Source organism: Sceloporus occidentalis, unplaced genomic scaffold, assembly GCF_023333645.1.
Source record: "Sceloporus occidentalis isolate IW3139 unplaced genomic scaffold, rSceOcc1.0.p SCAF_2, whole genome shotgun sequence".
Taxonomy (NCBI): domain Eukaryota; kingdom Metazoa; phylum Chordata; class Lepidosauria; order Squamata; family Phrynosomatidae; genus Sceloporus; species Sceloporus occidentalis.
This window is the reverse complement of record NW_028316982.1, coordinates 219,455,159-219,472,671: the sequence shown is the minus strand read 5'-3', so window position 1 is coordinate 219,472,671 and position 17,513 is coordinate 219,455,159. Positions and strand designations below refer to the sequence as shown.

Here is a 17,513-nt window from a genome sequence, read left to right as displayed (position 1 = left end):
GGCAGGGAAAGGGAGGACAGCCTCCATCTCCCCAAGTCTCTTTCCCAGCTGGATCACTGCCTGGGCTGCTCAGGCAGCTATCTGGCTGGGAAGGAGTCCTGGGGAGGGATGGATCCTCCTCCTCCCTTTGCCTGCTTGATCGCCTCCTCCCCCAGACATCCTAGGGAGTGGTGGGGCAGGCAAAGGGACTTGGGGGAATGGATCCTCTTCCTCCCTTTGCTTTCTCAATCACCTCATGGACTGCAATGGGGCAGACAAGGATCCTGGGAGAATGGTGGATCCTCTTCCTTTACTGACCACGCCACTGCTTGGCCAGCTGGGAATGAAACTCCTGGGCTTTTTTCTTCAGGAGAAAAGCCTAGGAGGGAGGGAGAGGAGCAATGCCTGGGTGAGACAGCCTTGACCTTGCGAATAATCAAAATCGTGAGTCTCAAGACTGTAAATCTGGAGGGCCAAATGTAGTTTCACTCCTTCCTCACGTTGACCTACCTTCACAACATAGGGTCAAAATCTTGATTCACGTGTGGACTGTCTTCACAGTGTAAAGCAGTTCCACTCTGAACCTGCCCTAGTCCCACCCCCCCACTAAATGTTTTTTCCTCTGGATTTTGCAGGAGAAACTGGATCACTCCATAACAATGCCATACGGTTGCCTACACTTATGTCCCTGATGTATCACCTGGTGCTGCTGCTGCTGATACAAGTTGCTCCCTTAAAGTTACAACAAGGTGTCCAGCCATGTGCTCAACACTGGGCAACACGTTTCTGACATTAGAGGAGAGAGTTGTGCTAGTGGCAGTGACATAACAGGAACGGTTGTGCAGACAGCTGCTTGGCATCACTACAGAGTGTGGAGATGATGGGGGGGGGGAGAGGGCAGCACTGGAGCAGTTCGGAATATTCTGGCTGGTGTAAGCGAGCCCTCAGTCTCTCAACCTAAGATGTATGATCTATGTAGGAATAATGATGTACCTGAGATCTAAAATAATCTACTCTTTCTAATGGTCAGAACCAATATAATATATAAAATAAATATAATAAGGGTGTACCTTATTTGCAATGGCAAAATAATTGCATGTTTCATTGTTTCTTTTTCATAAAACAAAGCTTGTGTAAAAAATGCACTCAAGAATTTTTCATGTAAACTATATTTGAATAAAAATTTGCATTTGTTAATGCAAATGAAGTATATGAACTCATGACTTTCCTACTATCTTTTGTTTTTTAGAAGAAATGCTGTTATCCAATCAAAGCTACACTAAGGCCCCTTTGCACTACACAATTATTGTGCCAACTTTCTTATGGAATCGCAACTTCTTATGGAATCCTCAGGTTTACATTTTGGTGTGACACTAGATCTCTGTGGCTAACAACTGTAAAAGCCACTTACTAAAGTACAAATGCCAGGATTCGATAGGATATTACCATGGCAGTTAAAGTAAATGATTATATAGTGTGAATAGGCCGTAAAAGTCTAGATTTTCCCCCTGTTTTCTCTTGTTATAGATCAAAACATGGTTTGAAAAGGAATCATGGGCGGGATACAGACGGGCAAAAAGGGGTGTATTCATGACGTCATGAAGGTAGAGCCTTCAGACGGGCCTTACCTGAATGCCGCCATGAACACGCCCCCCGCACGCCCCAAGCGGGAAGAAGCAGCATTAAAAAGGTGCTGCTTTTCTCCGCTTCTTTTCCGTTTGATGCGCAGCTGCGCAGCTCCGTCTGTAAGCTGCTGCACCGGTACGTCAGAATTGCTACGCCGCTAATTTAAGTTGCCCATTTAAAAGCTCCGTGTCTGCTGCGTCGCATAATGAGTCGGGGTCCTGGAACATGCGCAGTTTGCAGTCAGGCTTTAATTGCAGCATCAGCTGCCATGCAGGTGTGGAAGCTGCAGCACAGCTGCAGCGCATTTTAAGACTCGTAACCCTAACCCTAACCCTAACCCTAACCCTAGAGCAACATGTACGCATGCGCTGCTTGGAAAGTTTGGACTTTAAAGTGAGCCCCTACACACATTCCTGTGCCATTTTCACCTAACAATAAAAACCGCTAAAACTGTAAATATTTACATATATACAAGGGAGGTGATGGGGGATGGCAGGGGGACAGCGGTGGCAGCGGCGACAGCTGTGGCTGTGCATTGCAGATTCAGCAAGAGCGCGGGGACCAAAGGAGAGGAGGCATCCATGATGCTGGTGACACTGGCAAAGTGCAAGAGGACAAGGATGCCAACACCAGTTGATCACCAGCTGGCAGGAGACCACCATTGTTCTTGGGCAGAGCGGGGGAAAAAGTTTTAAAGGGGCTTGGGCACTTTAAATGTGCACATAGGCTTTCTGCTGCCGCTGCTTAGCGCTGCAGCTGCGCAGCTGCGCATCCGCCAGCCGGCAAAGGAAAAAAAAGCCCCATTTTTGGCCGTCCGTGAGGAAGCTGCCTCTCTCTTTGCAGCGTCCTCCGAGGCGGCGGTATAGAAACTCCGGGTCAGAAACGGCCCCAGGTGAGGCATCTTCACTGCCCCCCATGTGGAAGCCCCATCTCCTGAGCCACGCCCCCAGGGCGGGCGGTCTGGAGGCTCCGTATTCAGCAGAATACACCTCCAAGACGTCTTCCCCTGCCCGTTTGTATCCCGCCATGAAGTCTATTCCATTGATAATGGGACTGCCATTTCATCTAAACTTTGTAAAGTCATGTATATGTTGATCATGCACTTTGACTAAATATGCACATAAAAATGGGTGAATATTCATTTCTAACAATAGGGAGTAATTGTATGAGACAGATTTTGCCTGGTATCTCTGCTTATAGAAGGACATGAAACTTGCTTCTTTATGAAAATTGAAGTTGGGAATACGGGTGAGCTAATAGTGTTAACAGATATGGTAGAATCAGGCCAAAATGGAACTATGGTATCACTGAAGCACACCTCTGAAAAATCATATGTAGGATTGTGCTATAAAGATTTAGCTAAATCTTTTACAGCACAGTCCTACCTAGGTTTTCTCAGAGGTGTGTCTTAAGCATGCCATAGTCCCTTTTTTGGCTTAGTTCTACTATGTCTGTACTAAGTTGTTCTTTTATATATAATGAAAAATATTAAAACAAAATTAACCCATACTTGGATATTATGGGACACAATTACTTCCTCGTGCTTTTATTTTTAGACTGCCTCAATTAAAGCATCACCATGTTCACATTGTTTGTATAATTAATATGAGTAAACACTATGCTTATGCTTAATCTCTAATTATGATAAACTACACATTTTCATTTAAGTCAAGCCTCTGCTTGCGCTAAAGCTGTCTAAATCTCTCCTGAATTTTGAAGATAACTTTGGAAATTGAGGGAATTAGCAGATATGGTTCCACTGAGAGAAGTGTTCTCAGGAAAGGGAATAAAAGACAGATAGGTGACTCCAAAGAGCTCGATAATGAAAGCTGGAAGGAAAAAAAATTACTGTGATTGAAAATAAGCAAGATCGGAATATGGGGAAAAAAGTGTGCAAACAGTAAAGCACAAACTAAACAAGAGAATGTAGAACAAATCCTATTCTAACGCCCTCATATTTGGGGATGTAGGGTCTTCCTCAACACTGAAGGGTTTTAAAAAAAATCCCAAGCTTCTTATGAAAGGATGTACAAGAAATAAGATAAATCATATACAAATGCATCATAAATGCATACATTTCCAAGAACATTCTTACTTATTCCATATGCTAAAGACCACTGAAACAAAAGAAGCATAAGAAGAATTAATGGAACCCAATAGACAGTCAATGGGCTCACCCACTACATAGACACAGGGAGTCACAGGGATTTCTATGTTGGCTACATATCACTTTACATAGAGGCAGTATCTCTTTAAATACCAAATGCTGGAAACAAAATGGAACTCATATTATTCTGCTGATGGACTTTCCAGAAGCAACCGGTTAGTCATTAAGGGAGCAAAATATTTTCTTCATCTTAGTATTATTTTTTATTTGAACATTAGAAAAGATTGACTATTGGTCTGATGCAGCACAACATTTCTATACAGTTCAAATTCAAACTGCTCAGATATCAGGATTGTAAAAATACAAGATTTCTATACCATATACAGTATACTATACCATATATATTTGTATATAAGTTGATTTTTTTTTTGACAAAAAATTAATCCCCCAAATTTGTGTTGATTTATACACAAGTCAATGCTGGAATAAGGACCCACCACAAAGGCAGTGACAAAGAGCACAGGTGAGAACCCCCTTTTGGTGAAAGCAATACTCCCACCTCATTATCTCTCCCTGGCCCACACCAGAGAAAGAAAAGCAGCCTTACCTCTTTCCCTCCCTCCCTCCTCACATTTTTTCCAATCAAGTGGATTCATCAACAATAGCACCAAAACCAAGACTGCAGCAACTATTTTTATAGGATATACTATAGACACCTTTCTGAAGAGAGGCTGCCAAGCTTCATGAGACTTATATAGTATGCTTCATAGAGGCAGATTGCTTTCTTTACTCTTTTTCTTCTCCCTTTCTTTCAGCCCACATTCTCATTCTTTGTCCTCGTTTATATTATTTTCCCTGTCCATATTTGTATAGATGTAAACATTTACAGATCAGCAATGCCATTTACATGCCCCCCAACTGCAACTCCTCAGATCCTCTCCTTCTTTTTGGCTCTTCTTAAGTATGTCCCTTGTATGAATTTTTAAAAGGAAAGGAAGATATTTATGTGTTACATGTTAAATGTTATCCTTCACTTATCCACAGGTTGTAGCACAATCCATAATTTTGCCCCAAAGCCTGCCCTTGATTTGTATATGGTGAATTCTGAATTTTAATATGTTTATTTCTGAAGGGGAAACTATGTAAGACTGAAATATTCCTCTCTGTTATTCATTAAAATCTGTGTGGATAAAGTATCTCCCAAAAGGAATAAATACACATACTGAATAAATACACATGGTTAAATATATGTAGTTAAACATGAAAAGCTTTATACTGAAAGGTAGAGAGTTGCTAAAAAAAAGTGAGGGAAGTAAAATAAAATAGAGGCACCAACTGAAGTTATTCATGTGAATAAAAGTTGGTGAAGACTACAGATGGGCCATAATGCTGTAAATATCCTTTATCCCCTTAGTTGGGATTCCTAAATTATATTGGTTTTGTCTCTTTGGGTCTGGCATTACCCTACATCAAAGAGAAACTAGTAATCCCAAGCAGCCTCATCACCCAGTTATCAATACAAAACAGTAAGTCTAGATATAAGAAGTTATCAAAATGGCAACAGGTTCTCCATATTTTTTTCCAAATCCAAATTTCATTCCCTCCCATTCACCCAGCCTTTACAACAAGACAATTTGTCAGGTGCAACAGACAATGCCAGTAAACTTTGCTTCACGATGTAATGTCATGTGGCCAACAGGAAAATGAAAACAGAAGCAGTATACTACCAAGTCTGTGTAACCCTTATATATGTTCATAGCATAATTTGGCAAGGAATTACATTCATTTGGTTTTTCTTGGTCTTCTCAAAAGTAACTCACAAGGTGCTGGAAACAGGAGGGAGGGACAATAATAAACTCCTTTACCCAACTGGGGTGGTTATTAACTCTCCCCTGGAAGAATATATTAAACGCTAGAGACAATTTTTGTGCAAAATGAAGATAAGGAAATCTATGCCCTCTATTAAATGGCATAACCCTTTCTTCAATTTTCAGATTACGAAGTAAGAAAGGGGAGAGGGGAATTCTGTTCCACTTGGTACACTTCATAAAGCTGTACATCTAAACTCATTGCTCAAAAGGAAGAACAGGAAATTGTCTAAAATTATCTTTATAATCAAATTGTACTGAAGAAGCATTTGATCTCAAACACTGCTAAACACTGGATTAAAAAAAAAAACCTACCAGGAACATTCTGCATCATCCTGTTTTAGAAGACCTACAGTGTTATGGAATATATATGCATGCAATTACCCTCTGTGGTTCTGTATCTATATTTGCAGAAATTTAATTAAGAAAAATCTGTGCTATGCATTACAGGAAAATGGCAGCAAGGCCAGCTTTCAACTAAATAATTTGAAAGATGTGCTGGCACAGACTACCAAATAATCAAACTTAACCGTCACAACATAATCTTGATAATGAAGCATATCTCTGACTCCCATTGAACCAGATAATCAAATCAATTGGTGCAAGCAACTAACTTGGTTTTTTTTTTAATGAGGGTTGGGGGTGAGAAGCCGTCTAAAACAAGTATTTCATAATGGTATAGAAAAATTGATTTTCAAACACTTAGTAAGATTCCCTCCCCTCACCCAGAAAATTCTAACTCTTGGTTTCCCTAAGTATTTTTAACAAGTGGACTCAATGTTTTCATCATTTTATTACCAAAAAGTTTGATGTTATATTGGCTTGGACTGTGGTCAGGCAAGAGTTATATGCACTTCAAAGGCCCATGTGGTTTGGCACATCATCAAGTCTCTTTTAATTTTCCTCTTCCTCCTCCATTTTATATTTTGTAAACCATTTTGAACAACTCTACTGGGTACTATGGGGTACTTTTTGCTGCAGAAAGGTAGAATATAAATGTCTAAATTAAGTGTATCCGATGTGCTTATAGACATGATTGATCCCGCTTCAGCACAGTATTCCTGTCAATCTGTATAGAGCATCCCAATCTCAGTAGGTATTTAAGATGTTGGCAGATTGGTTTATTTTATCCTTTTTTAAACAAACAAACAAACAAACAAACAGAAAAGTACTGTAACTACATGAACTTTCTAAAGGGAACAGAATAATATATACACCATTCTATATTCAGCATGTCATGTTTCAAAATATTTGGGGATCATGTGCAGGATGTGTGGCAAGAATAATATTTCATCAATTTCTTTTTATTTGTTTTTAAAAACCTGGCTGGTGAGTTTTCATAATTTCAGTGATTCTGCCATTATCGAATACCTGGCAGACTAATGATAAATTTCACAGTACTGATCTTGTGGCATGGGCTGCTTTAATCCATTCGGTGGTTTTGGATACTGTAAAGTACAATTCAACAACAGAGCCAAAAGTGACTAATTAAGAAGGTGCGTAGAGAAGTACTTAGCACAAATGTGAACAAACTTCATAGAGATAACTTGCCTAACATAGGAAAACATGCTGCTGGGAATCTTGCATCACCAAATGCAAATTCTCCACATGATAATCTTGAATCACCAAACAAGAATTTCAACAAAAGTATCTTCTGTTTCGTAACTATTTGACGTTTGTATACATATTTTCCTATTTAAAGTGAGGAAAAGAGACAAATGTATATCTTATTATTTCAAAAATAAGAAAACATGGGACCCAGAGCATGTGTGTTCTTGAACTAACCACATTTCTGTATTTATGATTCCTAGTCACAGCTATGTGAATGTGGTTCTTCCTTTCCCCAAACTCTTCCTTTCAAATTATAGAAACAGCAGGTATATCAACCCTATTTCATGCCTGAATTTTCATGAGACCATGGACAAGGCTCTTGGTTGCAATTCACAGTGCTAAGTCAGCATAATGTTAATGAGAGGCCTTCAGTTGTACAGCCAAAGTGGTCACTTTAAACTGAAGAAACATTTTGCAGTTGATTGGTAGACAGCATGTCCTAATCTATGAAATGTAAAATTTCTGTTTTTACAGAAATGAATGTAGCCATACTGGTTCATAGAGGGGGAAAAAGCAGAACAATCCAGAAGTGAGCAATACCTTGATTGGAACAAACAGAAAAAGGCATAAAATGTGCAAGCTTTTGAGTTCTCTATAACTCTTCATCACATTAGGTTGCAGAAAAAATAGTGGTAGAGGAAGAAAGTGAGGATTTGGCCAGATGTTGTAGCAATTCCACCTAATACCACATACTGCAATGGAAAGGCAATAGTGGATTTCAGTTTGTGAAAATATATGGTTTACGTCAACTGAGAATTTGACCTCTTGCCTTGAGCAAAACACAGATTCTTATTACATGCTGCATCAGGAACCTGGTGTAATCTAATAACTGCACATGTGCCAGTCATTCATTCCATTTGCTATCTACATCTTAGCCTAAAATTAGCAGCAGACATCAAAGCTACAACATCTGGCCATTTTTTGGACCTCTCTGTTTCTCCCCCTTTCTTCACCACCCACACTGATGAAGAATTTTGGAGACCCTGAAGACTACTTTCTGCAATTATTATAGTTGTTCTTAATAATTCTGATGTTTTTCTCTATTTTTTTCTTTCTGCCATTCAAATATAGTTCTTCCTCAACCCATTTTGTAGCTATAATCTGATATTATGAGAAATATATTATCCATTGTTAGAAAACTATTAACGTATTTTCTTCAGAACTTACAATTAGATCCTTTCTCTGTTACTTATTCAATTATGAAAGTAACTTCCATCAAGCACATTTTCAAAATCATGACCTGGTAAATAGTCTCAGCCAGCAGCCTGAAGCTGAATGAAACACTAAAAATAAAACACAGCCAAATTTAGAAAGATAGGGTGAAAACAATATTAAATTAAGCCAACTAAATTCATCAAAGCACATGTCAATGCACACCATCATTTAAGTGATAGAGAAGAAGGTACTCACCATGTATTATTAGAACATATTCTGCGCTGTTTAGGCCAATAGAATTTTCTGCTTCACATCGATATGTACCATTGTCCGTTTTATTTAGGAAATTAATGTTTAGCTCCCTACCGTTGACAATCATTCTTTCTGGATCTGGTAATTCTCCACCATCCTTTGTCCATAATACTGGATCTGGCCTGTTAAATGGATTGATATACCAAAAAGCATTATTTTAACATCATTTTTTATTTTTTAGATTGTAGCAATGCAAACCGACATATGTTCCTTCTACATCATATTTAAAAACAAATGAAAAGATAGGTAGATAGATGTGTAGATCGATAAAAAGGCAGGACAGTCATAATCCTCCTGTACAGCCAAGCAAAAACATTTAGGATAGGGGAAAAGTATGATGTTTCTGAAACAGAGAATACCCATCTGCAAGGAAAAACATGCACATTGTATAGACCATCTGTTGTTGTTATTATTATTAAAGTTTATTTATATAGCGCTGTAAGTTTTACACAGCACTTTACATAGTCATCAAACAAGATACAAATAAAAACCTCCCTATGGCGTACAATCTAAAATCTTTGAAAATATCTACAGACAAAAAAAGCTACTACCAGGGGCAAGTACCAAAACAAAGCTGCTATGTGGATGGGGCAGTTTAAGATTTGCTAGATAAAAGTTCCTCCATTTTGAACAAATCTTTTGATTATGTCATCATCAAGTGAGTATGAGTATTTCTGCCTCTCATTGATTTAATTGGTTGATTGATAGGAAATTTAAAAAGAAAAAGAAGCACACGGGAATAAATCAGCAAGAACCTCCCTTCCCACCCCTTCCACCCATGTGGCCATGGTCTAGATGCCTTCATGGCTCTGTAGCATATCTCCTACTCTAAAATCCATCTGTACATTATTCACACAGTCACTGGATTTGAACAGGATCATATAAATAATTGGAAAGTAGTAATGTAAATTATTTCAAACTGAGTTTGCAAATGATTTCAAATGTGTGCTGAATTCTAATACATGTATATATTTGTAGAGGAATCATGATTATATTTTTCTGCAAATAATTAGTTTTGTTCAAAGATATCTCTGCGTATTTACCAAATGACAGATCTAGTAAAGTTGCATTCAACATATTCACAAAGCAGAATTTGTCAGTATCAGAGGATTCTGAGAGTTTAGGTTTCCCAATTTTTGTTCTTACCATGTTAATTACATATCACACAATTAAACACTATGCTTTCAAAAAGTTGTTCTATACTCCCTTAGCTTTTGAACATTTCTATGTACTTTTTGAAATCTTGGCAGCAACTGGCTTCACAGAAAACATGCACACCTAATTAGGCACATGCATTCAACATTTACCAGCATGATACCACAAACCATTATGACATACTGGCAAGATAGGTATATAGTTAAAAAGGTGTGTAGGACAGTTCAAGTGCTTCAGATTTTTATAAAAACAATAATGCTTTGAAAGGAATGAGTCAAGGCTATAATTTATTAATGGAATGTGCAGGCAGATCATCAGAGCCTGCTGAAAGGTGTTGAGAAAAAAAGCTACAGAAAGGGTGAATACCAGGTCCTCATAATAGTCAGGAAAGGAAATGAAAATACATCAGGATAGCAATATAACTGCAATAAATGAGGTGAACTGGGACAGACTTTGGTAGAACGGGGGAAGAAAATGAATCTATAAAGGTTTGGTGGCAATAAATACGTCTTCTAATGGGAATTATGGAGAGCTGAAAAGTCTGTAAAAAGACAGGTTCGAGATGGCTAGAAGAAGAGATTTTAAAATACCCGGAGCACTGACATACATGAGAAACTCTGTTATATCATTTTTATTTTAAAATTGCTCTGTCCTGAAGCCTCGGGTTAGACAGCAATATATTATTTCTAATAAATAACATAACAAAAAAAATCTAACAATGATATATAACATTTTAGTGCCGTAATATATTAAATGTTAACAAAAATGTTACAGAAAACAACGTGAAAAATAAAGTGATATCCAAACTGAAATCCAAATGGACATCCAAATTCGAGTTCTTATAGATATAAATACAACTCCAGTCATAGTGAAGGGTTTAGTAGGGAAAAGTATTCACCATCTGAGCCCTTTTTGCTTTCATCTTATAAAACCGATCATAGGGAACACAAGTTAAGTAATGTATTTCAAAAGGAAATTACCTTTTATAAAACATTTTACCACAAGGACAACATTCATCCAAGAAGCAATTGGATAATAATAAAGCATTGTACTCATCCACCATCATAATCTGTCATCAGATGGTAAAGTCTGCCCTTACCACCAGTCATTACTATTTTTTGCTCTTCTACATTCTTCACATCACTCTGATTTTGTCTTGGGTTTACAAAATACGATTGCCAACTAACAAGAGCTGTATACACTTAATAATAATGTTACCCTTTTGACAGGTTACAAAGAAATAAAAATCAGAAATGATCTTTCAGTTGTTTCCCTAAAAGCTTTCCTATTGTCATATTGTTGTTTAGCATGTCATATGCATGCTAAAATGAGTTTCAGAAAGATTGCTGTTGTTTGAACAGTGCATTCAGGTTTTATCACTAGTTACAATATGCCTTTCATCTTCAAACAACACAAGTGTCTTGTGAAGTTGTATATAGTGGGTCCTTGGTATCTGGTGAGGTTTGGTTCCAGGACCCCCCATGGATAACAAAATGTGTGGTGCGCAAGTTCCATTATATGCAATGGGTTAGTAAAATGGTGTCCCTTATATAAAATGGCAAAATCAAGTGTTGCTTTTCAGAATATTATGGAATATTTTCAAGCCGAGAATGGTTGAATCCATGGATGCAGAATCCATGGGTATGGATGGCCAACTGCATTATATTAAAATTCTCACCTTCCCAGCTCAGATGAGGAGAGATGTATAATGGTCATCAGCAACAGGAAAGGACATTCAATCAGTATAGCTAACATATTTATAGATGCAAATTGGTAAATAATTGCTGTATTTTCAATAGAATACAAAATCCATCTTATTATAGTGACAATAGTTGTGATAGCAACTTGTGCAGTTGCTGGTCTGCTGTCCAGGTGCTAACTGTTTATCAGAAACATCAAGATTCCTTTCTGCTCTCCATTCTTGAGGTTTGTGAAGGGATACAGTTGCCTTTTGGGTTGCTACCGGATATTATCACATGTAATTTGCTGCTGCTGCTGCTGCTGCTGCTGCTGGGCAGCTCCATCCCAGTTGCATCCTGGGTCCCAGCTGAGCTTCAGAGGCTGCTTTTCCGAGCCAGGAAGCTCCCAACTTGGAAAAATGGCCTCCAAAATGCAGCTGGGATTCTGGATGCAGCCAGGATGCAGCTGCTCAGCGGCCGCAGTGGCAAATTACATGTGATAATAACTAGCAACCAAAAGGCAACTGTATCATGTTAGGGATCAATTGGGTTTTTTGTTGTTGCAATAAGGTCCTTAGTTAAATTATCTTGAATTCTATTTGAATCCATTTAGTTGATTTAGTCTGGATTTCATTCAGACTTGGTTGCTTTAAAAAGGAGTGGTTAATTAATTGGTTAATTGAAGTCATTTTGATTGAATTGATTGGTTAATTAGTAAAATGAGTTAATTGATTAGATTCATTGTTTAGTAAGAATGAGCCATTTGATTCGATTTCCTAATTAATTATTCAAATCGGTTCGTTTGATTGGGTTAAAACTTTGCAGCAAGAAAGCTATCAATATTGACTGTTGGATTTGATTCAAGATCAATTTACCAAACTTACTTGTTTAGCAAGCTTACCTGCATTACTCAATAGTGCTGGGTGATTGTTTACATTAACAGAGCAAATTAGTTGTCAATCATCTCCAATTACTGTGTTTTGAACAGGATTAATTCATTATCTCAAAGAATTATCAGTCAGATCCCTTCTGATCTTGGAATCTAGGCAAATAGCCCTGATTACTGCCAACCAACAGCAGGTACTGTGGGATATGCTGCCAATGACTATGGCTTTTGACTATGGCTCCCAAGAATGCTTCTGGTTCAGCCAAGGGCAAGCCCTCTGCCAGAAAAAAAATGGATAAGCATCTGTTTCCTATTTCCTTCCCTTCATCTGGGGATGAAGCAGGGAAGCTTTAATCTTAGCCAAAACTGAGGAATTGGAAAAATAGTATCCTCCCCTCCTGGTGAAAAGGGTCAGGCTTCAAGGAAGGGTGGCAAGGATTCTTTTAATACGATGGTTTGTCTACTCTTGATCCATAGCTATGTCTCATCTTGACTCAAGAGCTATGGATCAAATAAGCAATACAATAGAGGGAAAACTAGCACATCATCTGGGAACAGTACAGTGGACATGATGTCTACTATCACCAGTGATAACAGCAAAGCAGTGTATAGTTCACCAAGTGAGTCTGCTGAATTCACAGTAGGATGGATTATCCTGCACTGGGATGGTCATGAGGTGTAGGGGGTTCTCACATGGGACAAGCAGTTGCTGCAGCAGAGACTTTCATCATTAGTGGAGGCTTTGAGTTATCCGTCTTGCAAGTTACTGGTTTGCCTGTGGGGCAATGGCCCTGAGCCCTTTCATTACCTATAACCTGCAGGCCATGAGCCCTTCCATCACCTATAAACGTTTTGGTCAGTTACTTCCAAGGCATTGCAGCAGTTGGGTTTTCAGGGTGTCAACTTTGGTACACACTCTTCCAGGACTGGGGCAGCATCAACTGCTTCTGCTTTGGGTCTGAGCCAGCAGGGCATTCAGTGGATAGAATGATGGAAGTCTGCTGCTTTCAAGAGGTATGTTTGTTCTGTGAAACTTGGTGGGAGTGTCATGTAATATGTTTTTTCCTTCAATTTCCAGATGATGCTGGCTGAAATGTCAGGTCCAGATCTGTAGCCATAGTACAGTCTACTGGGTGGCCCTACAGTCCCAGAGCAGTCATTCCAGTGAGAAGCTTGGACTGGGCAGTGTTACCATGGCATGGCAGGAGGGGACTGAGATGGGGTGGTTTGATGCCTCTGCTGTTTGGAGAGCATAAGAAACCACCCCCTTGACATGCTGCTAATCCACCATGACTGAAACGATTTTGGCCTACTTAAAGAAAAAGTTTTAATCTATCAAGCCCTACACAATTTTGGCCCTCCAAAATGATTATTCAAGAGAGCAACCAATATCTCTGGATTGCCCTGGGGGCCTGACATTTCACTCAATGGAGACATATATTAGTTTGGCACTGGGCCTCAGTTAAATCCATGCCAGGATGTTCCCCCCTTCGTTTGCTCAGCCCCAGGCTTCAAACATTTAAATAAGTTTTGGATCAATAAAGATGATACTTGTTTAACACCAAATACTGTGTCTGGACTCATTGCTTCATGGTGGCTCAACAAAAATAAAACCCCTAGGAAATCTACAAGTTGTTCTTGTTGTGCTGTTGTTAAATGTGAATTCTAGAGCAAAGTCTTCAGAAATCTGTGAATAATTTTTATATTATGTTCAAAACCTGACTGCTGTTATTGCTTTGGTCCCATTCAAAAACTTTGCTGACTCTGATCAAGCATAGGGATTTGTATGACAGAAGTGATAGACAGACTGACTGACACTTTAAATTACCATACAGAGCTGCATAAGATTACTCACTGTTGTTGTTTTAAAAGAATTCAGATCTGCCCCATCTCCAATCCTTTTCCTGACAAAACAGATAGCAGTGGAAGCTGCAGAATTGGGAACCATTTACACTTCTTGCTCCTTGGCTGTCAGATACTACCTCATTAAGTTTTTTCTTTGCAATGGAAAACTAGATACATCCCAGACATGGAGCAAGACATTAGGCGAGTCCAAAAAGTTGCACAGTTCTTTCATACACTATGAGGTAGCTCCAGATATCAGGTGTAAAATATTCTTTTACTGCTTGTATAACTGTTACTGCAATAATGCTGAAAGGAAAACTATTCAATTCATTGTTCTTTAGATATGGCTCATTTTTTTGTCTATTTCATTAGGAAGATTCAGGGATTCTCAAAAAGCAACAGTACTCAGTTTTTGCTTCGCTCCATGTTTCATGGCAGTTATTATTCTCCAATGACTATCAGAAATATCCTTGTCTTTTACCAATTTATGCAAAAAAATCTAATTAATAATGAACAAGGCCTATTAATAATAATGGGCCCTTGGGAGAAATTGACAAATCACTGCCCTTCTACACATTTTGAATATGTGTACAAAAGCAAGCACTGAACTCATTGCTAATAATCTTCTCCCCTCCCCCACAGTCCACCCTTCATAGCATATTCCTTTCTGCCCTCTAAATCTTTATCCCTGGGCCTAATTTTGTTGCAGTACTTATTTATGTGGCACTAAGCCTGGATAAATTTAGGTCTATGCCTAGATAGATAGATAGATAGATAGATAGATAGATAGATAGATGGATGGATAGAGACTTATGCATAGGTACAACTAGATTGCATAGACAAATACAGAAAAATGGACACAAAGGCTATACAATTTTCCTACAGTTTCTGCAATTTAAAACATCCCTTCTTTTGCATCCCCAGAATTTAAATTTACTGTTTTGATTCTGGGATCCTTTCACACTATAGAGTTATAGCACTCTGATCCCTTTAACTGTGGCTGCATCCTGTAGAAGTCTGGGGTTTCTAGTTTGACACTTGGCTGAGAATTCTAAATAGCCATTGCCAAATTGAAAATCCCAGGATTCCATTGGATGAGGCTATGGGCAGTTAAAATGAGATCTTAATGGTATTCTTTTGGAGTGTAAAGGGACTTTTGGATGTAACTATATTTCTAAAGTTTGTGGTTTCTTTTTCAATTTTAAGGACTATTTTGAGGAATTAATAAATAAATAATTTCTTTAGTGCTTGAGATGAAATCTTGTTTCATATAATATTTAACAATAAACTGAACATGCCCAAAAGTTTGGTCACTGCTTTTTAATATAGAGAATAGATATCTTTAGAATATTCATAGTAATATATCTGAATATGTCTGTGCAACCCCTATAAGTACTGGTTTGGCCGAAAGGGTGGAGAAACCCCAAGGATGTTGCTGTACTAATTGGAAGAGTTGAGAAGGAGAATTGGAAAGAAGTTGTAGTTACCAAGGCTAAGGGGTACACCATTTTCACTTTGAATAAGGTTGTCAGATTTTCAGCTATATATTTAGAAGGGAAACAAAATGATGAGGTCTATGTTGCTGTGCAATTTCTACACTGCTTTTGCCTCTTTTTTAATTTTTAGATTTAATAGTTGCACCTAATATTGCAGTACAACTAAGCAATATAGGAAGAAGAATCCTGCAGTCAAAGTTATGGACTGGCATCTCATTGAATGCTTCAAACTTGAGGGATATTGCATATGTGTCCAAATTAATGTATAACTTGTTGTATTGTTGATGTATTGTTGGTAAAAAATATACATTGGGACTTAAATTGTGAGTGTTTTTGTAATATTCAATTATAGTTGTCCCCACTAAACCTACAGGATACATCTGCATCAGAAGTAATAACCATGTAGAGTATGAAATGCATGTCATTCCCCAAGGCCTTCAGAACTACTGAGAAAGAATTTTATGTTTATAGAAATGAACATACATATACAAAAGTGTACATTGCCTCAGATGTTGCTGTCAAATAACCACAATACAACAGGTTGGAAGTAAGGCCACAACTTTATTTGCAAACAATTGGTAGGGTTGGCACAAAGCATAAGGTCAGGTTCTGTGAAATCAAACAACCCGATGTTGTCTGATTATCCAAACCTGGCACCCACCAGGTGCTTGGGATGACCTAGGGGCTAAGGAACACAACTTGACCGCAAACATTGTCTTGCGTTCACAAATTCACTAAGCCCCTAGTCACCGGGAGGTGCTCCCGCGTTCTGGCCCCCGCAATGGCCAAACGCCTGCCCTATTCGCCCCCGGGTACCTATTGACTCCTAAACCAGAGCTCCATAGCCCTGGTACAACAACGTGCAGATCCTGGCCTATGCTGCCGCCAAAGTTGTGACGAAAAAACACCCACAAAACAGCGGTGGGTGGGTGGGAGAAGCTCAAAGTCTTTCTCCCTTCCTCAGCTTGGCTCCACTCTGCTCGAAGCCAAGCGCCAACTGAGGGCTGGGGCTGGCAACGTGGCCTAAAATAGGCCTAGGCCCCGCCCATATTGCATGCTGTGCGGAGCCCCTCCTCCAAGGCCACCCAACCAATGGGCAGCCCTGGAGGACCGGAAGCTCCGCACCAACGAGCCCGGCTCCCAGAGCATCGCAGAGCGATAGGAACGCCCCATCTGCTCCGCGCACCAATAGGGAGCCGGAGCAAGCCCCAGTGCACACTGGGGCTTGTAGTTCCAGCCGCTTCTAGCGGCAAAACGGTCTGCCCGCCGAGTCAGGCGACCGTTTGTTGTGGAAGCAAAACATAACACACACACACACACACAATTTTAAAAATAGAAGTAGTATTCTTTCCAAAACAAAGTGACCTTATTGTCATTTTTGGTTTGATCTTGAAGACCCTCCCATGACATTTGTAGAGTCAGAATATTGTCTCCAGATCCTCCCAAAGCTGGCTACAATGGCAGATGTCATTGTGAAACACACTTAAATGTCTCCAAACTGAGGGAGACTGCCTGAATAGCTGTACCTCTGAATAAGGGCAACATGAGTAAGATATATGCAATATTATTGCACCAGTATGCAAATACTTTTTTTAAAAATCAATTTTTCAGTTGCAGTTTCTTGAATAATACACTTAAAATAGAGAGCAACTCTTGCTGGGAAAGATAAATAGATTTACCATAGTAATAAATGCATTCCAAATACAACATAGCATTTCAAGTTGCAAAACAGCATTTTCTTGGTAAAATAAGTGCTTCCATTCTTCATTTACTATTTTTACCTTATCAACTAAG

The 17,513-nt window shown here is 39.0% G+C and overlaps 1 protein-coding gene across 2 annotated transcripts in view; it reads right to left on the bottom strand.

Moving 5' to 3' along the window:
* CADM2 (cell adhesion molecule 2) overlaps positions 1–17,513 on the bottom strand; it is a 562,189-nt gene that overhangs the window by 77,475 nt on the left and 467,201 nt on the right. For both annotated transcript variants that reach the window (XM_089512206.1, XM_089512207.1), the window contains one exon: positions 8,602–8,780. In XM_089512206.1, coding sequence (XP_089368332.1) covers positions 8,602–8,780 — 179 coding nt within the window. The remainder of the gene's footprint in view (positions 1–8,601; positions 8,781–17,513) is intronic.